This window comes from Corvus hawaiiensis, chromosome 1 (genome assembly GCF_020740725.1).
Source record: "Corvus hawaiiensis isolate bCorHaw1 chromosome 1, bCorHaw1.pri.cur, whole genome shotgun sequence".
Classification (NCBI taxonomy): domain Eukaryota; kingdom Metazoa; phylum Chordata; class Aves; order Passeriformes; family Corvidae; genus Corvus; species Corvus hawaiiensis.
In genome coordinates, this window is record NC_063213.1 from 63,463,698 (window position 1) to 63,491,313 (window position 27,616).

The 27,616-nt window shown below is 37.9% G+C and overlaps 1 protein-coding gene across 1 annotated transcript; it reads right to left on the minus strand.

The window, feature by feature from the left end:
• On the minus strand, nucleotides 1–27,615 carry KDM1B (lysine demethylase 1B). Its single transcript, XM_048308157.1, has 22 exons — nucleotides 27,537–27,615; nucleotides 27,285–27,351; nucleotides 24,702–24,804; nucleotides 23,731–23,855; nucleotides 21,829–21,918; nucleotides 20,905–21,016; nucleotides 20,124–20,240; nucleotides 19,107–19,145; nucleotides 17,795–17,999; nucleotides 16,522–16,706; nucleotides 15,472–15,648; nucleotides 14,489–14,563; nucleotides 13,776–13,913; nucleotides 12,104–12,275; nucleotides 11,165–11,292; nucleotides 9,607–9,738; nucleotides 9,139–9,213; nucleotides 8,162–8,278; nucleotides 7,187–7,312; nucleotides 5,572–5,694; nucleotides 3,484–3,636; nucleotides 1–2,931 (listed from the first exon to the last, which is right to left on the minus strand). The coding sequence occupies exons 3-22, from the start codon at nucleotides 24,789–24,791 to the stop codon at nucleotides 2,848–2,850; spliced, it is 2,463 nt and encodes an 820-aa protein (XP_048164114.1). The 5' UTR covers nucleotides 24,792–24,804; nucleotides 27,285–27,351; nucleotides 27,537–27,615; the 3' UTR covers nucleotides 1–2,847.
• Nucleotide 27,616: the final 1 nt, after the last annotated feature.

Sequence of the window (27,616 nt, forward strand, 5' to 3'; positions counted from 1 at the left end):
CCTGTGAATACTTTGCAGTTTTATTCTGCTGCCATAACATAGTCACACAGAAGAACTGAAGTGTAACAACAGATCATGCTCTGCATTCCAATCTTTTTAATAACATTTAGACAAACCTACTAAAAGAAAACATTCCCCAGTTCTTTATTTGAGGGAATAAATTAAACACAAAAGAAAAAATACATACATGCTTGAAATAAATTTTAACATAGATATTAAAAAAATTTTGGGCAACATTAAAGAATGAAGTCTCAGAACCAGCCTGATGTTCTTACATATTTCAAGTGAACGTAAATTAAAATGAAACATACTTATTTTATTTATTCCTCAAACGTCAGTGCAGCACAACACAGTTTAAGAGCCCTGGTACCAAAACAATATACAAATAATTAAAAGACTAGGCCATCGGTAAATTTATCATGTTATCAGTTTTTCTAATGCTGTAAGTGTGCATCATCTAAAGCCAAATGTGATAGTATTTCTTCATGTCCATCTCTCTTCTCTAGAATACAGCTTTTATCTAGCTGCAAAGTTGTAGGTAAATTGAAAATCCCAAGTACCAATAACAGAATTACATCAAGCATGTTCATACAAACTTTGGACTGGCGAAATGGATGCTGAGCTAAACTTTCCAGATCATTCCTACCTGACATGTGACATGTTTGTATATGTTACTAAGCTAACTGAAGGTTTTTAAGCAAGGTCATCTGAAGCAGCGCCATTGGGTGTGTTTGTTTTGGGTGTGTAGTAATAAGCTTTTTTTCCCACCACCAGAAGCTCCTCTCCTAATAATTTGTCATATATGTTAAAGAGGGGAAGAAACTTGGAACTCAAACATACATAGCTATCAATCTTTCCTAGTTATGCCATAAGTTGGCCTGTAATATATGAAATTAACAAAGTGCAAATGACTGCCAAAAGCAAAATTTGAGGTCCTGATTATTTTTTATCACGAGAAGGCTTTGTCTTGCTTCTTATGGCCTTTAAATTGCAATTTAATAATTGGAAATACTTTAAAACTGTACATACCAGCATTTATGTAGAGGAAAATTATGAACAGTTACACTCTTCCTATTAGTCTATATAACTCAGCATTAAGAAGCAGAACAGAATATATATCTGAAAAACATCTAGTCATATAAACATCTTCAACTTGTAAATTAGAGATTAAATAAAGGGTTTTTAACAATATCATACCTACTCTAAAAACAAAATATTACATATTTGAAAAGAAGAATTGCATTTATTCAGTAGGACCCTGGTGGTGTTCAAAGCCAGGATGGATAAGGCCTTGAGACCTGGTCTAGTGTGAGGTGTCCCTGCCCATGGCAGGGCGGGTTGGGACTAGACAATTGTTAAGGTCCATTCCAACCCCTTAACATTCCATGATTTTTCTTGTTTATTTCCAAGGATGTACCTTTAAGGAAATAAACACTATAAATGCTTTCAAAAATGTTTGCTGTGTCATTCTTAAATGAAGGGATTAATAAAAGAGAAAAGCCTATACATGAGAATGGGGCAGGATAGAGTTAAGTGCTTAAGTTTGTTTCAGAATCTTGACATCTATGCAGCCAAGTTATAGAGAAGGTGTGAGGAAAGAGATCTAAAAGTGGATTTAAGTTTTTTTTCATTAATACCAATATAGTGGAACAGTATTACAATAGATATCCCAGTTGCATCTCTCTTATTTCTGTTGAAAAATATTTTTCCTCCCTGTCCCATGGAAAAGCTACTAGATAGATGTCTAGCCCTTACTGAATTACTCTCTCAAGTTGTTTTTAATAATACTTTCATAATAAAAGAAAAAAAATAAACTTCAAGTCAAAGTGCAAGCCACCTTGTTTCAGCCCTTCATGAGTGTTAATATTTTTCCTCATTCATCTTCATTTATTTTTTAATATAAAAGTTGAATGAGCTATTAAGAACTTACAGTCCTGCACTCCTGACTGTACAGTCATATCAGCAGATACTTCCTCTACTCAGCCCAAATGAATCTGGAAGTTTGTTTTCAAAATAATCATAGCAATGTAGTATTTTTAAGCTGTCCTATTTCTACAGAAGCAATGAGCAAATCTAAACTCTTAGCCTATTATTGTAAAAAGAATTTCTCTGAATAAGTAGCAGAGATAATATTTCAAAGTTTTTAAAAGTAATGTAAAAGTTAATTTTTCAAGTTTTGATTAGCTACAATAACCTTTCTATGATTGCACTGTAAACTGTTCCAGCTCTCTTATTTAAAGGAACAAACTTCATATTCCAAAGCCCACTTAGTGGAAGCTAAGAATATGAAAAAATATTATAGAAAAGGTTATTGATTGCAAGTGGGAAAAGTGATAGTTGAGTTCCTTCCTATATTAATCCTAGAATTTTTCTAGGCTATTCAGGCTCTTGGAAGCCAGTTTGAACTCCTGTGAGCATAATCAACCTGAGAAGCACAGTTAGTAGAAAATTCCCATAACGTTACTAACTGCCAGCATTTTTAATGCTGTATGTTAACTTAGTATTGTTTTAATCTGACCTTCTGAAATGAAGGTTCACAATAGCATGACTTGAGCCATACAGAAGAGGACTGTTGACAAAAGTTCTCTTAGTTAAGCTGTGGCCAGTGATTCCAATGTCACTCCTGCTAGTAATACCTTAGCTGGAAAAAAGCCCCCAACAATATGTATCATCAGGGCTTAAAATAGGGTGGGGGAGAAAGAGGAAAAGGAAGGTGAAGATTTTATCTTCAGGTACCATATACTATGCAAGTACCACATAGGAAAAAGGCAGCAATAGGAAACTTGAAGATTGTTTTACCCACAGAAATCAATTAAAAATATATCTATAAACACAAAATTTAGGTACTTAAAATGCTGCTATCTTGCTTGCTTCTCGAACCCCACTCAAGTAAGCTCCTGTAACGGTCTGGGGAAAGTGCCTATTTGTGGCCTGCATTAAAAAAAAAAAAAAAAGAAAAAAAAGTCAATTGTTTCTAAAACCAATGGCATAGAATTTTAGTTTACAAGATCAGTTTTGTTTTCCTTAAGCATATACCTACATTTTTAAAAGCTGTGGAAAACTCCTTAGAGCATCAAAGGAAATACTTGAGATTTTTAGGAACATCAAAATTTGCAAGCAAGTCAGCTACAGAAGTAGCAGTCTGTTCTGCTATCTGCACTTTAGTGGGGCAGGTTAAGTTCTGCTCCAGTACAGAGTGCACCTACACCATCATGGTGCATTTGTTATGTTACCCACAGGTGGAGTAACAGAAAGAAAATTTGACTAAAAATGCATTTTACTCCTGACCTGAAGTATTTGGCAGACTTCCCATGCCCAGTAATAATATGAATAGAGAAGGTTCTGCATCAAGAATCATCAGCATCTTTACATAACAGAATATTTATATACTACCTCTAGGTTAATGGTGTTGCTTAGCAAGAGACGATCTTCCATAAGAAACTGCTCCCAGTAACCTTAATCAACAGTAACAAAGATACTTACCTCACCAGCAAAAAAAACTTTTCCTTGTATGTCTTCAGCTATGATGTCGTAAGCTTCACCGCTGCCCCCTGTTTTCACAAAACTGTACGCCATCTGCAGCCAAGGGTCATTGCTCCATCGAGTAACAAAAAACTTCACTGGGTCAGGAACCTCCTGCATAATCAAAATAGGAGTTAAACACTGCAAAGAGAAGTTCAGAATTGCACAGCTTTTTCTCAAATGGTTTCTTGTAATCTTTAGAGTATTTTGTATTATTAAGATACAGATTAAGGTCGCATTCCAGAATTAAATTCCTATTTTTTTATTATAGTACTAACTACAAAGATAATTCCGTTTGCTAGATCGCCTGATGCCTGAAACATCACAGCTACACTATTCTGAATTCAACAAATCTGCATATTGTAATACACCTAAAAGTACACGAGAAAGAAAATTCCCCTCAAAATACATATATGCATACTCTTGTAAACAAATACAATACTGATACTGTTCAACATGTTTGTATGTATAAGTAAGCAATTTTTGTATTGGTTAGGCATAATGCTTGCTACATCTAGCTTCTTAAATCTCAAAATTCAGTTTTCATTTTGGAGATAATTTTATTCCAATGGAGAAATAAAATTACTTATCTATTAGAAAATGAGCTGTCTTGTAAACTAGGTTCAGGGAGAAAACAAAAACCAGGAAGTCAGGGTCTGGCTGAGCCATGACAGTAATACTGTGTATTCTTTGTCACATTGCAGCAAATTCCACAGATTTTTACCAAAGAGAGCCTGAATTACACTTGAATGAAGGGTTAGTCAGCTACAGCTGTGGTCTTACTCTGGAGGAGCTCATGACAAGTAAACAGAAGCAGCTCTGGTTGCCTCTTGCACAATGTCTGTTATTGACAAATAGACCCATTCAGGCAGCACATGAGAGACTCAAGCTCAAGCAATCAAGACAAGGACCAGCCAAGTATGACAAGTTGTATGAATGTCCCAGAAGTAGCTCTGGTACACCCCTGAAGCCAGCTTGTCTTTGAAAATCCTGCTGCATCGTCCTCAGGTGACTGAGTTCACGGCTGCTGTTAACCGTGGAGATAGCCATGACAATCACTCTTCTGGACCAGAGTGGCACTGAAACCAAAGACCCATTTGCTACATTTTCATGAGATCAAAATACAAGTATGTGAACTTCCACTGCATGTCATTCTAGTAACAATAAAGCCATTGCCAAAGGTATGTTTCTAGGAATAGTTGAGTCTTCAGATACTGAAGTTCTTCCAAGATCATTAATCCTAACATTTGAACCTTCAGTAAAACTTGAGAGATCACCCCTGAACATTATTAACACAGTCATTCCTGGGGATCTAACTGCTCTTAAGTAAATTAATTGAGGCATTATTGTCTCTAGAATGGAATGCAAGTAACATTGCTGAGTGCTAGTGTTCTGCTTGCCCCAGATTTCTCTGATTTTCAGTTTTTATCCTAATGATGATCTGGGGGAAGGAAAACAGGTAGAAATTTTTATCTAGTGGGTTTTTTTTACATTTGGGATGTAGGGCCTTTGCTAGATCATTTTGCCTGTACCTCCATCCCAAGACAGCTGAGAAAGGGTTGTTAGTAGAAGAGAAACTGATTCGATTGGATTGTTTTGGGGTGTTGTAATTTCAGTTGCCTTTGGAGGGGAGAAGGCAGAAATCAACCAAATTCGTCTAGCTGAAAGATCTTATCACGTATTAGAAGTGGTCATGATAGAAAAAAAATGACAGCCAAGTAAAAAGTCTGTTTTGTGTTACGTGCCTAAAGTACTGATTTTAATCAATTTTGCTTTTTAAAAGCACTTTGAAGGATGATAGTTCATTTGTATCTTCCAGTTAATTACTACTGTCCTTCTGAGACATCTTTCAATATACATTTTTCACACAAGAGATCAAAAATTGTGATTTTAGTATGTCTCAAAGAAAACCTATTCCCTGAAACTGACAAGAAAAGAAAAGTAGTTTTAAATGTCAAAGGTTTGCCTATACATCATGAAGTACTACATTTGAAAGCTTTATTCTGGTGACAAGTTAATTCATCTCTTAATAAAAGAGGCTTCTCTTACCTGCTCCTTAAACAGCTCTCGGAGTACAGTCATACACTGTTGCAGTACTTGTTGATCATCTAAATTCTTAATGGTTGTCACAGCATCTCCAGTGACCACTGACATTAAAATGCTTTCTTTGCCCTAAAAACAGGACCTTATTAAGTATTTCATAAAAAGTCTCTCTTAATTGGTATTGCAAAGATATTTTGAGCTGCAAAGCAACTATTGTTCTATAGAAAAGTGGGTTTGATTCCTTGCAATAAAGGGTGCATATTCTACAGTATTTATGCTCAAATTACTACATCTTCTGATGTCTTGTTCACAGATCTGTTACAGTCAGCCCCTTTTACAACTTGCTGAATTTACTGAAAACTTCCTATCTACCTGCTTAAAGGCTGTACCAAAAAAAAAAAAAAAATTACATTGTTAGTGTTATTCTTTGTGCACCCTCTGAAGCTTCAGTTCTGTGCCAAACTTCCACCTCAGCTGTACTCCATTTTCAAAATGTGGTGACAGAGAGAGTCTATTTAAATACTAGTTAGATATGTTTTTGATTAGACCAGTACTAGGCTCTTACCAGCAGATTTTGGACCAAGAAATGAAAGATCACTTCTACTGGTATTTTCTTCCACTTCAAGACATTTGCTACCATGCAGAAGTTTTAGAGGTGAAGTGGTGAGTAGGGAAGAGCACACCAGGTTCTCAGTGCCTTTATAGAACTCTGCCTCTCTTGTTTATGTAAGGCAGTAATTCTTCTGTTGCTGAATTTGAAAACTAGCAGAGAATAGCTGTCAAGCTAAGAATTATGTGTAAGGTCTCTGGACAGCACCAGCACACTGAGCCTCTTGCAGCATGAGCTTAAGAGTACTGGACACAACTCACTTAAAGTTGTATACAGGTACAGATCAGGCAGTAACAGAGCACAAACGTCACAGGATGGTTTCCTTCTGGAGTAAGACATCAGGTCACAAAATGGCTTTTTAATTGCTGCCAAATAGAAGGCAGCAGTTGTTGCAAAAGTACGAAGAGGTATAACACAAATGTGTCACGTGTCTGCCTGGAACTGGCAGGGAAGAGAAACATGATGTGAGTCCACTGGTTTGAATCTGCTTTGAAATTCATGAGTATGAGACTGACCCTACAGGTCTCAGTTTCATGCAGAACTTGATGCTTGTCTTTTCCTCTGCTATTCCACATAGATATTCAGACTACTGCAAGCCAGTGAGCGTTAGTAAGTTAGTAGTTGGTCTTTTTAACGGGATTTTTAGTGGATTTAATAAGGGAACAGAAGCCCTAAACTGGAAGTGACTAGTAGCCTTTTTCCCACATTAGTAGTTCAATAGTAAGGTATTACAGCCTCTTTTTCAGTAGATATAGAGAATGTACTTGTTTGTGTATTATTCTGTATCCAAACAGTGGAAAACATTCCCATTTATTACAACAAAATATTGATCAAGTTTTTCTTGGTAAATGACGCTGCTTCCACTGCTTTTAATAGTTGCAGATGGGGGGGACGGGGGAAGAGCGGGGGGCAGGGAAGAAGAAAAATTTTGTTGTTGAGTAATTACTGCACCTAGATTTCAAACTGAATTTGTGAAGGGCCAAGAAAAAATACAGTTGGTATATATCATACCTCTGGATCCATGTCATAGAAGACACTAAAGAGCCCACGTTGGCTGGAATTGGGTGGAACATGACCAAAAAAATCAGCCCCTTGAATTTTACTGTCCCAAAATCTATATGGAAACTGCAAGGCAATCTAGAAAGATATAGAAGAATGGAATTTAAGCATTTCATACCACAAAACTCATAACAGGATATGGTATATGTTCTTCTAATACATTTTCCTGCTACCACTCATTTAGACACACAGCTGTTCCTATTAGTAGGTCCCAACAGAGAATATATGGACCTGTCCTCCAAGGTGGACAGGCAAAGAAAAAAAAATGCTGATCTCAAATTTCAAATGCACAGAATATCAAATCCACAATGGAAGCAATTGTGTAAAATGCTCAAGAAATTCAGCAGATTTTTTTTGCAAACCTAATGTATAACATAAACAATCTCCATCCTGTATTTGGAGTTTCTTAATCTTGTCTGTTAATTTCAACAGTGCTATAATCCTGTTTCTGGCATTACTTTGTTACTGTTTTCTTCTAAGCACACATCTTACTAGGGAGCTTTTCAGGAGAGGCTGTGTTTTTGTATTGGGAAAGGGTAGGAGATTTTACACTGGTCAAATACACAACTTTCAGTATTCTTTGCAAATAGTTTATGAATTTACTAGGTTAAAATGACCTGAAATAAACAGATTATTGGAATTCTGAAAGATTCAAGACCATCATGAAGCCTTGATCAAAATTAGGCACAAAATGTCTAAGCTATGAAATTCTTCTGCAAACAGTTTCTTTAAAAATGCCATTAAGTTGTAAAATCTAAGAAGCAGAAATACATGTGATCCCCGATAGCATTTTGCTCTCCTGGGCTACTGTATACAAGTAAAATGAAATGCATCATAAATCCTGAGAAATACACTGCAAAAGCAGCAGGGACAAAAGAGCCAATGTTTCTATGAAAAGAAAATTAAAGATACTATGAAATCACTTACTTTCTCAATGACTCCTGCTCCCAAACTATTAATGGCTTTAATTTTTTTTTCTGACAGTGGAGGATTAAACTGAATGGCATTTTTCTGAAGAAGGGCCAGTGGTACAGTCACTAATACCTGAAAGAAACAGCTACAATCACAACAGTACCAAAACCTGAACACAGCACTTTAACCTCATAGCATCCTCCTAACTGTCTTGGATTATTCTTGTAGGATGCAGCATAGTAACATACCAGACATTTCTAGATTTCTGGTTTTAGTTCCCATTAATGGGAAACACATGCCTTACATTCAGGTGAGAACAGATCCCACAGTTCACTGATTTTAAGTCATAGTCTGTTGAACTGCTTGTATCACAGTGGCTAACCATGCTACCAACACTTCCAGTAAATGGTAGTCAATAGCTCTCAGATTAACAAAACTGTTTGAAAGGAGAGATAGATAGTCGGTCAGTGGTTTGGTTTTAATCAGAGATTCCTTCTCTTTAAAATACTCAGTAACACTGTTGATGTCACTCCAATCTTTATCAAGTTGATATATAATTTTAAAAATTACTAAAAGCTAAATTACTCAGCAAGAAGAAGGTGAGGATACAGGGAATAAGAGAGACCGAGAAATAGGGATTGTCAAAGTCTGAAATTTTAACAGGGCAGATACACATGCTAAATGGGGTAAAGCTGAGCAGGGAATGGAACCAGGTAACAAATGTCATTTCAAAGACCAGATAAAAATCTATTTGCTTCACATTTTTAGTACTACCCTTTATAGTCCTTAGTTCTTCAAATCAACTCATACTCAAATCTCAAGCATCCTCACAAAAAATTAGGCTCTAGGACACACAAATACAGACAACTAAAATACATGAGTATTCATCTTTGAATGGGGAGAAATTGGACTAAATTGCCTTCTGAGAGAAAGAAAAGACAAAAAGTACTGTGTGTTCTCTGAAATTCTTAGTCTTGAAGCATACTTGGTACCTTCTGTGTTGTCCACACTGTTCCATCTGCAGTAGTGACCTGCACTTCTTCACCAGAATAGTCAATACTCTGTACCTATTGAAAGACATTGAAAGGCTGTACTACAAAATGTACATATGCAATGCAAATTCCAGCAAGAACAGCTAATACAGCACCAGTCACCAAACTAGAAAGTGATAACACAGATTTTCAGAGAAATCCTGAAAGATGAAAAATAGCCTCCATGAAGCTGAAAAAGAAAAATCATCGTGATTCTAAACATATAAAATCATCATATCATAATATTTAAGTACTGATAGTCCTCAAAGAGAATTTCAGAAATGCTGAAATTGTCCTCTTTGGTTTTTTTAAAGAAAAATTGAAACAATCACAGGCACAGATTTGCCTGGTCCAAAAGAATACAAATATATGACTGGATGTTTCAAAGCAATCCAAGACAGGCAGTGCATCAACATTTTCCAGACTCACTGGGAAATTCAGCCGGATGTCCAGCCCTTCTGCCAACTTATCAATCACAGTGGAATATCCCACAGTTAGAAGAGTGTGATCTCCAGCAAACTGGGCAAAAAATTCATTGTGGTCCCATGAGCGTGCAGATACCTGTGGACAGAACATAATTGCCTGTTTCTACTGGTGATGGGACATGGGTCCTATGAAAAGTTCCACAGCTTAGAAGAAGCCACCCTAGCCCCCTTTGCAACTGGAAAAAGTGTATTACCAGAATTTATGGCAATGCTGACAAAATCAAAATTCTTATTTACCTAGTGCTAGTATATAATATATCAATTGCTGGATTAAGAAAAGTCTTAATATGGGTTCGTCACTAGCAGGGAATTTATGGTTCTGCTTAGGAGAGAAAACAAGGCAAGTAGTACAAAAATCCACGTGAATTGCAGTGTATTTATTTCAGTTGTCCATATCTAGCAAAATGATCAGATTTTACAGCCTTAGGACTTCATATAAAAATGGAAATACCTTATTTCCCAACATAAAGGGGAAAATGAGATACAAAAAAAACCCCAACTCAATGGAATTTTTCTGTCACTTTGTAAGGTTTTTCCATGATACCTTTCACTGACCTTGTCCCCCAACCCCTGCAACTTTATAGTTAATAAAACAGTGGTATTTGCACTAAGCAATTACCACTTAGCAGTGAAAAATCTGAAACAATTCTCAAACTACTATTCAGATGCCAATTCCTATCACTGCAGTTGCATAAATTCAATCATATTTTGATTCTAAAATTGAAGGTAAGGTAGATTTTGCATCTTTCTTAATTCTCCTGGGTGCTCGTGGAGTATGAAAACTTGACCTATCAAAATATTTTCCAGTGACTGCTCTGGCATAGCATTGTCTTGCAGATTTTTGTTACGTTCTTGTGCACTTCTCAGTTCAGATTTGTACATCTGCATGTATCAGTCAGCTGTCCCACTGCTGTAGTACAGTTGACACTAAATGTCTTTAAATGTAGCAACAGGACTGAGTAAATAATGCACTGCCAATAATATGATACTTTGGTATTTCCTGGAGCTGCTTGGTTAATACTGAAGTCTTGATGGCAGCCAAGTATGAGGTAGCCAAGAGTGGTGAACTGGGCCTCACCATCAGGGGGTTAGAACACTTCAGAAGTTAAATGCATTTATTCTCAAGACACATAGCGGGGTAGAGAAATACCTCAGTTCTTAAACAGAACTGAGAAGCAGAAGTCACACCCAACATCTGAGGAGGAGTTAACTCTCACCCAGCATCTCAGCAAGATGCCCTGCTCCCTTCTAACCATCTACTCAACTTCTGCTTAAAGAGCATCTCACTGGAAACGCATCAGGAACTCCCATCAGATTAAATAAGGCAGTGTTGGAGTCAGTGTCTCAGTGCTTGCAAAGAACAGGTCAGGGGTGTAGGAATAGTCAGGATAGCTGATTCTTCCTCTAGGGCCATAGAATGGATCAGGTGATTTCTCAAGGTTACTTCTAACCCTATCTTCTGTGGAGCTCAACCACTTCAGAACACAGCTGTCAAAACTCACCTGAGAGAGATTGCTGCCACAGGCATACTCCAAATTACTGAGATGGAACTGTAGTACTTTTTCTTCCAGCTCACTGAACTGGATACCAGACTCCTGAATAAAGGCTTTATAGATCTCTTGTATTTTTTCTGTGAAAGAACACATTTAAAATTAGAATATATCACAGTTTGTCAGAAGTCCTACTGCATTTCAACATGCTGTTCCCTGGATCACAAGATATTCAAGCTTAGTGCTAGTTTGTACCAAGATGTTTTTCTTCTCATAGGAAAAAAAAAAAACCACAAGATCTTTCCAGTGATAGAGTACAACTTTGTTGTTTACTCACAGGTTTCTGAGTGAGACAGGAGAGAAATTAATTGTTTAGCTATCATCAATATACAGTTGAAGATATTTCAGGTAAAATACACTTTAAGATAATGGAGAATCCTTGCAAATAAATCCTGATTAATTTTTACAAAATCAAAGAACTGAGAAATTTTATCTAGGGTTCACTGAAGAACGTAGGAGTTGTTAATTCTGTCTTACAGAATCCATGCTAAAGAGATTTGGGAGGCAGACATTTCTGAGCAAATTTATTTTTTGCTGTTGAGTTTACAAGCTGTAACTGTGGTGGGAGGCGTTACCAATGGAGACAGGACTGTTCTTGCCAGCAGGCGGCTTTGATCAGGCATTTTTAGGCAGGTTAGTCAAAAAGTGTAAGGCTAAGGCTAGCTATGGCCTGCTTCAGCCAGATGCAAGTCTTTTGAGCTGCTAGTGACACTAGCTATACTGAAAAAAGCTACCTCATGAAAACAAGACAGAATATCAGAAATACCTATTGGATTTAAGGTCAGATGGACAGCCATACACTTTAAAAAATGTCTGATGTAAGAGCCAATTTAATATAGAACTTTATGAACATAGCCAACATCTTCACTTTGCAATAAATCTCTCACTCACCACCAAGAGGAACATCTTGATGTTGGGTTTTATCTTTTCTCCACTCAGAGACGACATCTAGGATGGCATTGAAATGAAAGTCCATACGTTTATCAATAGTGGGATCTGTTATCCTTCCACCTTCCTGGATCAAGTCACATTTCTCCCCTAGTTTGTGCATTTTTATGCCAAGCTTAAGAAAAAGACATTTTATTGCTTTTTTAAGTATGAAAAATCTACGGCACCCAGCCTGCTCAAAGTTACTTAACATAAGGTGGTAAATGCCTCAGATTTAAGTGATACCATTTTAAAAACATCAACAACTTTAGTCAGAGTTAACTCCTGTTCTCTTCAAACTGGAATACCAACAATCCTTCTATCTGTTAATTGTCCACAAATTAGTTTTTTCCCACTTTTCTGTCCTTTCCTTTACTGGGGATTCAAAGAAATCTCCTCTGCAACTTTCCTGTCAGGCAAGGGCTAGTACAGAAATAGAGAGTGTGGTAATCAAACATGATGAACCAGTCTCCTTTATTTCCACCTCAATTCATTTTCTAAGTCACAATTAAAATCAGTTACTTTATACAACTTTCTGGTGTCTGAGGCCCAAACAGTTCCCTGAACTCAGGAATTGACAGGATATTGTTTCCCAGTTACCATAAATGTTATTAACAACCAAAGTATTTGAAATTAAACCTAGTACCTTGCTTTGCTTGTCCAACCTGCATCAAAACCACAACAGAGCTCAATTTAAATGAAGATGTTTTTGTGTTCTACAGAGTTAATCCAGAGAAAATAGCACAAACATAGTGCTAATTTCTTCCTAGGGCCTTTTTACTTAGGGCATGCTCCAGTGTTTTTCACATATCCTCACATCTCTCTAGGCTGTTGGTCACCACTGCAGATCTTAAGACACAGTTGTACTTTCAATGAAAATTTACATTAAATGGCCACAAAGGGATGAGTATCTGAAGTGTATCCAGAAGTCATTGTTCCCCTTCTCATAAATAAAACATTACTTTTAAAAACACCTAGATAAAAAAAACCTAGAATTTCTTAATGGCACTATACTAAACAATTAAATGGCATGGGCTGGATTTACATGTGTGTCTGAGCAAAATCCACACTCAGGTTCCACTTGGAGAAATTCAGATCCCTACCTCAAAAAAAACCTAAACTAAACCAGCAAGTAACAAGAATTTTTACAGAAATTGAACCACAGCATGTTTGCATCAGTAGCAATTTAGTTGTTAGAAATCTAACAACTAAAAAAACTAGAAATGTTAATCTTAGCTTGTGCAAAATTTAACTAGAAATACTGAGAGGCAGCAAAGGCAAATCCATCACAGAAGCAGTAGCCTCCCACAGTAAAGCCTTTCTCAGCCCTAAAAAAGTCTGCTGGGGACCTTTTATGTTACTGTCTCTAGAAAAGAGGAAAACAGTGGTTTCTTCTGGTTCTGAAGCTGGAGCCACCTTGTTTTTCTTTACATAATGTGCCTGAAACCATTCTACAGCTCTTCTCTGTTCCCAACTGTTATCAAATATATAATAGCAACATGGAATTTACTTACAATGCAGAACAGGATTTTAATCATGTCACAAGAAAAGGACTCCCACCCTTACCCAGCCATCTGAGCCTGGCTTTAACAACAGTTTTTCACTAGTGATAATCATGACCACTGCAGGAACCCACTTGCTCACACATTAGTGCCATTGGGTTGTTGACACATCCATTGACGATCTGTGCACCTCTTCCAACAGTGACACCTGTGAATGTCTTATCATCCCACACTCGGCCACCAATTCTGTCTTTAGCTTCTAAGACAAAGACCTGTGGCAAAATGCAGCTTAGTAAATTGTAAGATAAAATTCTATTAAGCACATCTGTTCATCTCCAGAGCAAAGGAGATGACAAAACACAAAAAAATCCCTGAGCAATCCAGCAATGTTAACAATCTTAACACTTTCTTTTCATTTCTGGATCATTTGTAGTTTATTTATGCATTTAAATCATCTTTCAAAGGTTACACTTTGGGATCTATATATACAAATATAACTGTTACTTTAGAAACAAAAATAAGCTTTCTTTTTTAAAAAGCTGAAGATTTATTTAGGAAATCTCAAAATTGGAGTTTAATGCATGCTAGAGGCTATTAAACACAATGATCTGGGTGCAGTGTCTGTAGAAAATATATGCTGCATGCTTTGTTTAATTTTAGATACAAACAAACACTGCTTTTAAACAGCAGATTTACTCAGTAAAACCCCAGATTTTACAAATTAATTAGGATGTACTACACGTACACGTTTGTAACAAGAATGGAGGCTTTTTCTTTTTGATGAACAACACTTTTCAAAGCAGGGGAAGTCTGATTTTTTTAAGTAATGTACTCTAAAGCTTCTTACCTTAATTCCAAAGTTGTGCAGTTGTCGGGCTGCTGCTAATCCTGCTGAACCAGCCCCAACAATAATGACAGATTTCTAAAAAATATTAAAATATTTAATAAAAATAGTTAGAAATAAAACAGAAATTGTCATTTCACTCTCATTTTTCTTTTTGCAAAAGGTAAAAATGTCTGTAAGTTTCCGAAGTCTAGGTTTTCTTGCCCTCTAAAGTAATCTGTGATAACTTTTAAAGATGACAGTGCATTTAATATAGAAACAAGATCAGTGGTAGCTTTGAAAATAGTTTAAGTTTTTAAGGACTTCAAAAGAAGATGCCTCAGTTTCTTGTCACAGAAAGAGCTGAAGTTATCAGTAACAAAAGTCGGAATCTAACTGAATTTATCAGACAAGAAACATACATACCTTGTAAAGATTTCAATCATAGGTTGGGTTGATCAGTAAAAACTATTTTATAAATTAAAAACATCTACAAATACACTTTCCAAACATGACTTACAATTTCTAGGAGGTATTCTCTTAGAGAACACATTAGTAAGTTTTGGGTGCTACCTAACAACTTGCTAGTCATAAACATGTTCCCTTTTAATCACAGGTCTTGCAAACCAACATGGAATAGCAGTTTCCTCACTATGGAAGCAGAGGTGTATTATAGGAGTAAACCACAGAACGTGTATTTTTTTCACACAGTTCCCATCCATCTGAACAGCACATGGGAAGCACAAATCCATGAGAATGAATTCCATAGATTCTAGTGGGAAAAAATCTTTTTTGGAAGGAGTCTAATTGATGTTGTTTCCATACCCATTGAAGGCATATGACAACAATGTGAAAAACTTGCCACATGTTAGCTTTTAGATGTAATTTTACCTATCATTCCATCCATTTATGTAAATGAGAAAAAAAAATCCAGAACCAAAATAATTATTGTAGGGACCATGTAGTTTTATAGCACTAACAATGTAGGGATTACTACAGCAACTTACATTGTGGTATTCCTTAGGAAGAAGGTATTGGTCAGGACTGACTGACAAAATCCCTGTATTAATTAACCCTTTCCTTGTCATAAAATACAGGATCCTCTCCATTTCCTGTACACAGCGAATCCGCACAAGCCCCCGAACAATGATATGATGGATACATTTTTGAGGGGTAAGAGCCTCCTGCAAAGGACAAAGAAAGAATAGAAACTGTTGATTTTCTAATATTCCTTTTTTTCATATGTTTACATCATATTTAAACTGTAGGCCAAATGGTAAAAAATCATGACTCAGCCTTCTGAGAGCATTTTAAAAGAGTTTTTGTGGAAAATTCTTGTTAGCTAGCTTTACACAGTATGGTAACATTTATTAAGGAAGATTAACATGGAATAAAACCAAATGAGTCTACGAGAGACTTTCACAAACTTCATGGTGTGTTCCATTACTACAGGAATGGTATTGAAATGGATTCCTGTTTGCAAAATTAATCTACAAAGTGGCAATGCTCACAATGGTATTCCAGTAAAATCCATTCCAAAATTGCCTTCTAAGGGAAAAAGAGATTAATATCCAAAACCTCCACATAATGCAGACATCCATATCAGAAAGCTTTGGTATGTGAAACTTCAGCAGTTCTATCAAAGGCAGTGCCATAGGGTTAGCCTAAGTAAAAGGACAATCACTTCCCTGTCCAACAATCAGGTAAAAAAAAAAATATCATAAAGCACCCACAAAACACTGTTTAGATGTGTTCAAGCATCCCTTTTAAAAGTTAATAGCTGGGTAGGCAGTGTAGAGCTTTAATAATTTAAAAACTTTTGATTTTTACTGCAGAAAAAGCTCCTATGTATTAAATCTAAAAAAAGAAAAACCAAACCAAACCAAAAACTCTCAACCCCAACAAACTCCCCAAAACCCAGTCAATCTTAGAATGGATTTCCAAAAGCATGGGAGCAATTTTTCTGGTGCATAAGGAGTCATCCAGGAAGTGAGTCCACATCCCAGAACAGCTGCTATTATTTTTAAACAAGCAAATTAACTATCAGCATCTCTTACCTTGCAGTTTGTGTACCACAAAGCCAAAATCAAGTTTCTCAACGCCAGGTACATGGTAGGGTCTCGTGAATATTCTGGGAACTCATAGAGCTCATCCAGTTCCATGACATCTGGCCTCACACAAAGTGCTTTCCCACATTCATTGGGCTGGTAAAAAGGCTGAAAATACTTGTTCATGCCTGCAACTGAATAAAGACACACCAGGAATTAATCATACTCCATCATATCACATCCCTCTCCCTCTAAAGCGATCCACTGACCTCACACAGATAACAAGTAAGGAAGCTTTCCAGCCTCTAGGCACCTCCAGCATTATTCCATTTATATGGCTATCCCTCTCTCCTGCCCCCTAGGCTTGCATTAATTATTGTCCTGCTGCCTGATGAGTACACCTTGGACCTATCAGAGCTGAATTTTTGTCAAAGAATCAGTAATGTTTCATGGCACTTCAATGCCATCAGGATTCCAACAAGGAGTAGAATCTAAATTCAAGTCTTGAGGGCTAGCATCACTGTACAGACTCAGGCAGTACTCTGAACTCCTTTCTTCTTCAACTCCCTATACTGCCCAGAGGGGGTAATAATTAAAAGTAGTCATCTTCCATGTTCAGTATTGGTAGCTCTGTGTAATGAAGTTTTCTGTTAAGCAGCTATAACATCTGTTGAACACATGAACAGATTTATTTTCAGCACCTAAGGAGAACAAAGCCTGCTAAGACAACACAGAAGCTGAAATTTCATCAAAGCACTCTCTGAGAGGTCAGTATGACAATCCTGAATTACCTTTTCTATACCTGACCTATTCTGCAGATCTGCACTCCCAGGCTGTCATTAGCAAAAAAATATAACCTAAACAGAATCTGAGTGCCTTAAGAAATCAAATTCTTTTCTTCAAAGCCCCAAAGATCCACAATATCAAAACTAGTAGAATCCTGGGGTTTTTTGATAAATCTTCATTTCCTTAAGAATGCAAACAGTCTTTAAGTACCTACATGGTAATTTCCCATTTCTATACACAAATGACAGTGGTACACAGAAAGCCTCTGCAGTCTGTGCTTACTCCCTAAAGAAAAGCTGTAAGAAATATATTACCTTTATCTTACAAACAAGCGAATGGCACCAAACTACAGAGGCAGTCACACAGAGACTGTGTATTAGTGCTGAGAACAGAACCAGTGTTATGAATCAGGAGGATTACGTGCCTTATAAACTCGGTTATAAGGCAAAATTTATCACACCTTTTTAAGCAACAGAGCCCTGCAGATGGCCCTTACCAGTCACATTAGGCACACTCTTTAAGTGCTCTAACTTCACAAGGTTGGATTCACCAGGTAACCGATTAGTGCTGGTACAGGATGGACTCATGCCCACGCAGTCTGGATAATATGCAGCTAGAAAGGGAGCTGCCACACTGTCTTTCAGCAAAGGAGGGAGTATGAGCATGGAGTACCACCAATGGTCTGAAACTTCGGCCACTCTCTGGCCAAGCGGAGAAGTGAATGAAAGAGGGGAGAAGAGAACATGTCAGTACTTTAAAAATGTTGGAAAATGAACCAATTTCCCCCCTCCCTCCAAAACTGAGACCAAAAAGCACTAGAAGTATCAATCTCAGAATTGCAAGTCATCAAGACATTTTCTCTCCCTCTTTCCCCTTCCTTAGCCTGACACAGAAAACCTGTAGTATTGATCTCTTCCTCAGATATGGAGCTGAAACTTGACAAACTCCACACCATATGGAAAGTAAACAAATGAGACATGCCATAATAACACATCTATGCTTATCAGGCCCTTTATAAAACATTTACAGTCACTTACGCATCCAGAAGTCTGAGGTTAGAAAAGTCTACGCTAACTTATCAGTTTAATTTAGATTCTGCTGTTCCCATCAAAGACCTTGTAGAACCCTAAGAAGCGCTGATGATTCACCCTTAATTTAGAAGTCAAACATGCATTAGAGAAACAAAGCCACAAAGCTTCTACAAGAGTCAACAATAAGCTTGAACATGTTCCCTGTGATAGAGGTACCTCAGGTACACTTGTGAACATTGGCTTATTGAGCGTAAGTTTATATGAAATCTGAAACGCAGGGTGGCACGATCACAAACCCCTTGAAACACCAACATACATCTTGTATGTACATTTTGTAGTATGAGGGAGAGGAGAGGGAAAACATGCTTAGGTGTTCTTTTGCAGCCTTCAAAAAAAGGAGACTAGTCTGACTAAAGATAGAAACCACCTGAAAGACAAGGAAATTTTAAGATGGGGAATTCTACTTCAAAGCTGGGAACTGAGTAATATTTTGCCTGACCAAAAAATGAGAATTGGGAGTAAACTTTGAGTCATGACTGAAGGACACCACGAACCACTTGAAAGCTACTTGGTATGGCAAGGGAAAAGAGGAAAAAGATGAGAACGTAAAAAGCCCTAGGCTCTGTTGCAAATAGTGTCTGACAGTTTCCTGAGCAAAATGCGTAAATACTGACATTAATTGGCCAAAGAACCAAAATAAAAAAGGAAAGAAAGACGCTGTGCTTTAAGATTGCTTTCATATTCTAGGACAAATGAGGAGGAACAGCTACGACTCACCAAGTCCTCAGGCATGGAACACTGGTCTGAGCCCTCAGTCTGAAAGACAAGTGAATGGTATGAGAGCTTTCCTTAAGCTGTGTGGAAAAAATTATGTATAAAGCAAAGTAATATTCTATGGCATAATTCTCTAAATTAAACAAAAAGAAGTGCTTAGTGTTAGCCTTCTGTAGTAGACATGATTGTTTAAAAAAAAAAAAGTAGAGAAATGTGTAGGTTAAAACCACAACACATCATACAGCAAAAGCACTCTAAAAGATGTTTTTCATTTGTTAAGTTAGTTTCTAATGATCAGACATTAAAATATACATTCTATTCTATAAAATGGGGTGGAACACTGAAACAAATTAAGAAAAAAATACAGAATTTTATAGAAAAATTCTGGAAATATCCCACATTTTTCCAGAGCAACTCTTCTAGTCTAGACTATAAAAGAGAGTTTCTTATTTATTTTAAGAGTCTCTTTATCACTGAGTTTCAAAACTAAATGCTGACCCTTCAGGTTTTCATATGGTCACTATTTTCATGTTGTGTTTTTTCGTAAGTGCCAAATATATTCTATAGCACTTTAAGGACTCTTTCAAATTTCAGGAGTTATCTTCATACCAAAGTTGAAACTTTTCATATAAAGCCCCGTGACAGACTTGATAGCAATTAGGAAAAGCTCATGGAGCTTTTCAAATGCTTTCCTCAATAACGAAGAAAGGTCAAACAAAACTGAAATGAACATTTTGGGGTATGTCTATTTTGTACATTCTGATAACCTTTCCATAGCTGAAGGATTTTACAATTGCCTCTGCAGACAAAGATATTTCAGATACTTCTTTCTTGACATTTCCTGTCAGAAAACAAGAAGTCCAAGCAGCATGTAGGCCTGTCACTGTGCAGTTCTCCAGGCCATCCGACCATCATTTTGACATTAGAGACACTGAGCAGCAAACAAGAAGAAATTAATTTCTACAAACAAGAAATACCAACTTGTTAAGTTTCAATATGAGCAAAACTGTTGTGTGGTACCTTGGTGGAATTGTTCAGTTTCATACCACATCTGTAGGTTTTTGCTATTTGTGGTGTCAGCTGGATTTCCTTTGTCAGCTGACGCCATTTACCACATTCTGGCTTTGTACACTGCACCTGCAAGTCAAAAAACAAACATGTTTTTACTTGTTGCTCATGATTACAGAGGAGATTAATGCAACTTAAATAGCCAATTAGAAAGAAGTGAGACGTGAGAAAGTTGTAAAATATAATTGTTAGATACATTATTTTGCAATCATCAGGCCATAAATACTGTTTGATCTACAGAAATCTTGTACCCATCTCCTGCAAAACTGAATTTCTGCACAGAACCTAAGGCCAAAATTAATTCAATGCCCCATTACTATGGTCTTCAGTGGACTTTGCAAGCATTACTTCAAAAATATATTCTTCACCACTTCAAGAAAAAACAAAACACCACCACCAAACATCATTCCATTCCTATCTTTCTTCTTCTCTCTTTACCAGGGAAATACAAAATCTGATTTCAAAGTCTTTCATACTTTCCCTGCCAAATCTTACTCTACCTGAAAATCACAGCAACTACTTCACTGAAAAGTAACAGATTGGTCTTTGTGGGGTGTGGAGAGAGTCTCCAACAGTGGAGGAGCTGATCAGAATTTTTATCTAGAGCTTTTCCATAATCCTAATACTAGAAACAAACCCACAAAAACTCAGCTAACTGTCTGCTTGAACAGCAGAATATCAGAAACACATCAGAACATCACATTCCTATTAAATAAATCACCTTTCACCTTACCCAGTAAGGAAGCTGTTGATCAGCCATAAAGGCTTTTGGACTGGGCTCACTTTTACCATTACTTGTCCAAATCCTTTTCCAGGCAGTATATTTATCATAACCATCTTTATGGCTAAGAAGAAAGAAAACAGCAAGAAGTCATAAAATTGAATATCTAGTTCACCTCAAGCAATAGCAGTTACTCTAAAATTAAACATTTTATTTAAGGACAGAGAAATAAGTGTAGAGAGTACTGTATTTTTGCTGTTAAAAGGAGAGAGTCATGGTTCTTACGACAGCAATAAATTGCATCGTGACCATTATGGCCTCTTGCTTAAGAACACACTTCCTGGTATCTAAGGCCTGGACTGAGTGATGGGTACTGCTGAGCACATAAGCACACAAAATTCTTGGCAGAGCTGGATGTAATTCCCACTCAAAGGGGAAGAAGCTTGGAGTTGAAAGCACTGTCAACCTGACAAGAGTCTTCATGGTGACTGAACCGCAAGAGTTAGATCTCCTTACTGATTTCTAGCTGCTTTTTATTGCTCTGCTTTAGAGAGGCAAGGTCTCCCGAATGCACAGTGTAAAGAGAATTTATCTTATAAAGGAAAACACATTTACTCATAATTGTTCTCATAATTTAAAATTCTCTGACGTTGTTTTTAAAAAAGACGAAAGCTTCAGAATAATTGCACACACAAACCGGCCTGCCTAAACTAACCAGTTTTGTTCACGCTGCTCTGTTTAAGTTGATTAGTCCATGCAACAGCTGCAGTTTTAGCATCACTGTCTAAGCCTCAGTCTGGCTAAAGCAAGGACAGAGGACAACTCTTTGTATTACGTTTATGTACGTTTGTTATTGTTGTTTCTGTTTCAACAGTTGTAACAGCTGCCAAATTTTCATAAGCTCTGAAAGGACATAACCTTAATTGGTAAATCTACCTTCGGTAATAGTGGTCAAAACATTCATTGCAGAAGTGTTCCCCACAGGACAGATGATACCATCTAGACGTATACCCATTTTTCGCACATCTGTAATGCAGGAGACATAGAAATAGTTTTACAGTACATTTAGGGGGGGAAAAAAAAATCATTCTATTGACAATAGCACATTCTAGAATGTGAACAAAATATTCAGAACAAGCCAGGGCTTTATGTTACATTCACGAAGGCTGACTTACACAAGGCACTACAACCATACAAATAACAATAAGGTCACTTCAATTGTCTCAAACATTTCCAGTTTCCAAACTAAGCAACACCAGATGCAAAGGAGGCAAAGTGTACACAATGTGCAGTTTTATAGTTGGTCTGGCTTCCAGCAGCCTCCCTCTAACAATGGTCAACTGAGCCTGTCTTTAGTACCCTTTAAGCAGGCATTTCCTGAACATGAAACAGTGAATATGTGCTGTGACACATTAAGCGTTTTGCAAACGTATAAGATGACAAAGCTCCTCTCCACAAAAACTTAAAGTTCCTTTACTTTGTTGCATTTTTTTCCAATATTAGTGCAGAGTCGGGAGGGATGATTTAAATTACGGTTTTTCTTGTACACGTGATCAATTGATTCATAAGTCATTACAATGTTCTGTTCCCAGAACAACTGACAAAACTATAAAGGCAAAACTGAACACAAAACAGATGTTGCCTATTTTTTTCTCATGAACAACTTGTGATTTTAACCCAGTGAAACAAAACCCTAAGGAAGCAGTTACGCATTCTGGGCATTTGTTCTTTACTACTCTCAAAAAGAAATATCCATTACAAATATTGCATTCATCAGACAAAGCAATTGTTCTTCGCTTAGAATACTCTCATGAAACTCAATGAAATTGTTCAAGATAAATGCACAAGGTAAAAAGCAGTGACCTAAGATATTAACTCAAATAGCCATGAAATGAGCTCATCTCAAATAAAATTGAAAGTATGTACTTGGGGGAGTGGGAAAGGTGAAAATCAAAATATTAGAATAACAATTCAAGAAGATGAGTAAGCAGTATGCTTTGTTTCCTAAATAAAAACTGTAATATCACCAATGCTGATCTCACAGGTGCTCACTTCCCAGACAAGTCTCTCAGGCAACTGCCAAAACACTTGGCTTCTCTATGACAACATCCAGAATACATTGACTTCCTGCCACCAAAGAACAATCCACGGATATAACTAAATGAAGCACCTAATTAGTTTCATTTATTTTTCAATGCTGTAAAGAAGGAAAGTTTGTCTCAATTATCAGGGAGGGAGGAGTGCTACTTAACTAGAGTGTGCCTGCTTCATAATGAGATCTAACATGTTGCCTATTATAGATATACCTTGCCAGTATCATGCATTCAAAACCACCAGGGTCACAATGCAAAAGTACTTGTGAAAGTGCAGAGAAAGCGTACAAGAACAAAGAGTTCAGATAAATATGACTGGCTCTCCTAAAACCTCAAATTTCAAGGCTAGAATCTCACCTCAGACTGCAAAGCATTCCAATGAAAGTGGTAAAGACTTTCTACAGTAAATGATGGTTTCATTTTCCATCTTGAAAGCAAGTTTAGCTTTCTCAAATTACACTAATATGCTCTCACTTTCACAGACGCAAGGGCACCATTAATAACATAAATAAGCATATCCCAAAGATATTCTGTATCCAAATTAGCAGCTTGCACAGGAGAAAGTTATCCACAACAGGAATAACTTGGAACATTTTCCTGGCATCATAAGACTCATATTAGCAGTATCTTTCAATTCTCGTTCTACATTTAGAAATGAAGGAATTTTTCAGAATATAGTTAGAATCCTAAACTTCAGCTGCAGATTTAGAAAGTCCAAGAAAAGTGCAAATAAAAAGGAACAAACCTTTCAGCTGCACTGGCAAAGCAAACAGGACATGTTGCAGTGCATCCAGCTTTTTCACACTTTCTGTATTTCTTCTCTGACGCTTCATCATCATCATCTGCTGCTTCAGCCGCTTTCTTCTTCACCTAATAAAGAATAGCTGGAATCTGACCATAAATGACACAAATGCACCTTCTACAAAGTGGCATTCAGACAGTTTTGCAGCTTATGAGTGGCATCCCATCCCGTAGTTAAAACGATCCTAATGAAAATCTTTGTAGCCATTGTGAAATAGCTGCAGCATGAAACAGCTGTCAAATTAGGTCAGTTTCTTCTACTAAAAAAAAAAAGGCCACGAAAAGAAAAACCCAAACCTACAGCAAGACTGGAAATATCATTTATATCTAAAAATGTCTTGCCTTAGTCTAATTGATGCCACTGAAGAAATTATAAGCAAAGCATACAGTTTAAATAGTATTTTAAGCTCCATCAGGTGTTCATGAGTCAAGCCTCATGCATTCATTTTATTTCTCCTTTGGAAAATCTCCTCTTTGATAATACTTATAGACATTAATTAGTGGCAATCCTATCTGTGCCTCAAATAAAATACTAGAGTAGGCTTAGGGCATTTTTTTGGATACAAAACTGTATACCAAATGTCTCTTCTGGGCCTCAAAGGCACTGTGTATTATGTTGTTTTAGGCCTCTGTCTGGATGGGCAGAAAACTTTGACTGTACAGAAATCTATGATTGTATTTTTAACACATTACATACTTACAGGTTATATTGAGTATTTATCTTTTCTGAATATTGTTTGAAAAATGAGACACTTGACCTGCTTATTCACAGAATTAACTCATTCTCCCTCTCTGTGAATAAGTACTTTAAGATCTAACTTACCCACAACAAAGCCCACTTTCTTTACAAATGTCAACAAAAAATAAAAAAATAGCGAAGTAGAAGTCCATGTGGTTTTAAATTATTATATCTACCTGTCTTCCAGAACTCCTCACAGGAAGGCTGTCTGGAGACTGATCCAAAGAACATGCCTTTTTTTTCGTTCGTACCCTTCCCGTTGACATTGTATTGTTAGATCTGAAAAAAGGTAGGCAATAGTTAATTAATTTAAATTGCTTGTCTTTGCAGAGTTAATCACAGCCACTCATACTACTACTTTTGACAGAGTTACCTAGGTAAGAATCTGTTCAGCTTCACTGTTAATTCGAGAGGAAAATGGGAGTGAGGCATTTCAGGAAAGGAACAATACTACTATTTTAAACCAAATTCGTGGTTAAGATTAGATCCCTGAGTACATCTTGACAGGCTGTTCCAGATCAGCATATCCTGGATTTCAGTAATCTGATTTGCATTACGTGAAGACCTGGACTGGAATTTGGGTTGGCAAAGTGAACAGACATCAGCTCAATGCTGATGCAAGCATTCAAATACCACTCAGAGTAACACTCGTCCTGCTAACTACTGATTTATTGGCAGCAAGAGATTTGCACTGTAAAGCACTTTTCCGAACAGTGTACTGAAGAGACATTTAATACCAGATGAACAACCATTTCCAAGACTTGCACACCCTCCTATGAAAATACATCAGAATTCGAAGTCTAGACTGATGTTATAGTGCAGCTATAAGTGATTGGAATATTACAAAGTTTGCTGTTAAGTATTCAACAGGACAAAAAAGATTTACGGCATGAGAGTGCTCTGTAGCTGTCTTTGACTGCATTGGTAGGAGCACAGAATGGACTGCAGTTAACCATGTAAACTGGAAACCACGGAGTGTGAGAAATTATAATGCAGAAATATGAAAGCATATTTAAAATGGGATTATTGAAGGTATTCTTTTCACAGGGAGTAAAGCACAAAGCCCAGAGGAAGAAGTAAATCTAAGAGTGCTCTACAACATACAGAAAAAAAGTGGAAATAAACCCCTAGTACTACAGCACTGCATCATGAATGTTATCTTCTTGTAATAGGGATCAGTTTGTAATTATGTTTTTGGAAGAGGTTTTTTTTTTATATATATATGAGACTTCTCAATTCTCCCTGTTTCAGGCTGCAGTGTCCTTATTCAAGCTATCAGTGATGGACAAGGCAGCAGTATCTTCGCTCAGAAATTCTGCTAAAGGTAAAGGTAACAGGAAGAGAGCGGGAATTTTACAAAATTCATATTAAGCTGATTCACGTCAAGTAAACTGGTTCATTCTCCTCTCAAGACAGAAGAAATTGTTTGTGAGAGGAAATCACATGAGGATATCCACATAAGTGAAAAATTAGTTCAAATGACCCAATACAAAACTCAACTTTGTTTCTTGCATGTATCCCCTCCAGCCAGAGGTAGGAAAAAAATTATTAAGTCAATCTCTATTACCTTAAAAAAAAAAATTTTAGCATCACTTCACTGTAACTTACCACTGTATGGGGGTGGATAAGGTTGGAGAGTAAAGAAAACCAAGCAGTTTCATTTACATAAGATTTCCCTAAACTGCTGCATAACGCCCCAGAAAATGGTGGCTTTTTCCCCCCTATAGCCTTCTTTATGGATCAGTGGCACAACAGTATCTCTCTGGATCACCTTGGCTTCTGACGGTAAATAATCGTCCCGAGATGCCACGGTCCTTACAGTCAGAGGCTTCCAACTGAGCAAGGAGTGCTGAGCAAGGCACCAGGTGACTCATTTTGGTGACCATCAGGTGATCACAGTCTGCTGCTACTATGGGGCCCTTTTATCCAAGAAGGTAAAAGAACATGCAAACTTTTCATTGCATATCCAGGGATAGAAAAAGTGCCAGTTACCAATCATTAGGAAGTTTGGTAAAAATATTTCAGATTCAGAGAGGCCTCCCATTTTGAAAGGCGGAGGTCAGTTGTACGGAATCAGAGACATGTTTTTGCTGTAAGCACTATGGGGGGGTAAGAGGGAGGTGGGGTGAAAGGGAGAAAAAGATCAGTTGTATGATACTTTGTCCCCACTTCCCTCCCAAACCAAAAACCACCCCCCAAAAACCCCACAGATTTTTAGAGAACAAGCAAATGTGGCTTACTCTACTAAGCTTTACATGACTTTGCATCCTATCCTGTAGGCATCTTACTGGCTGAGAAAATAAGCCCTTTAAAAGGAGAGAGAGATGCATAATGCGCTGTCACATTCGATAATGTTTCATCCGTCTGTAATGTGTGGCCTACACTGGAAAGCTTTGTGGAGTTTACCTGCACAGTTGGCAGCAAGTTTGTCTTTGGGAAGGAAAAAAAAATGTAAAAAGGAAAGAAACCCCACGGACGCACAGTCAGAGGCGGAGAGGAAGCGAGAGCAGCCTGATTAACACGGGGAGTGCACACACCTCTAAAACTCAGCCCGAGTAAAGCGGAGCCGCCCAGCCCCGCCGGCCGCGGCTGTGACAGCTGGCGGCGGGCGGGGGTCCCGAGGGGCAGCCCCCGGAGCAGGGCAGCCCCCGGAGCAGGGCAGCCCCCGGAGCAGGGCAGCCCCCGGAGCCAGGCGGAGGCGGTCCCGCGGGTGCCGGCCGGCGGCGGGGCAGGCACTGAGGCTGGCGCCTGGCACTCACCTCGGGGCCGCGTCACTCGGGGGCCGGAGACCACATTCACGCGTGTCCGCGCCGCCTCCTGCTAGAGCTGCAGCGGGGAAAAAGGGTGGAGAAGGGGGAAGGAAGGGAGAGAGGGAGGGAGGGAAACAAGGGGGAAGTAAGAGACAAGCGGGGAGGTGAGGACGGGGGCAGCGCTGGCACCTGCCCCGCCGTTCCGGGGAGGAGCAGGCGGCCCCGCGGTGGGCGCTGCAGCTGGGGGAAGGAGTCACTCACCGCCGCCGCCATCCCCACCGCCATCCTCCTCCTCCTCTCCGGTGCCGTGCACCCTCAGCCCGCCTCCTCCTGCCGCCGCT

Bases quoted from the DNA above. Each gene is read 5' to 3' on its own strand.
- KDM1B (XM_048308157.1), bottom strand. From the start codon at position 24,791: ATGTCAACGGGAAGGGTACGAACGAAAAAAAAGGCATGTTCTTTGGAT. The intron at 11,293-12,103 runs GTGAGTGAGAGA...GTTCTTTCACAG, and splicing joins TCAAGATGTTCCTCTTGGTG to AAAAAATACAAGAGATCTAT. The intron at 9,214-9,606 runs GTGAGTCTGGAA...GTCTTTCAATAG, and splicing joins ACATCCGGCTGAATTTCCCA to GTACAGAGTATTGACTATTC.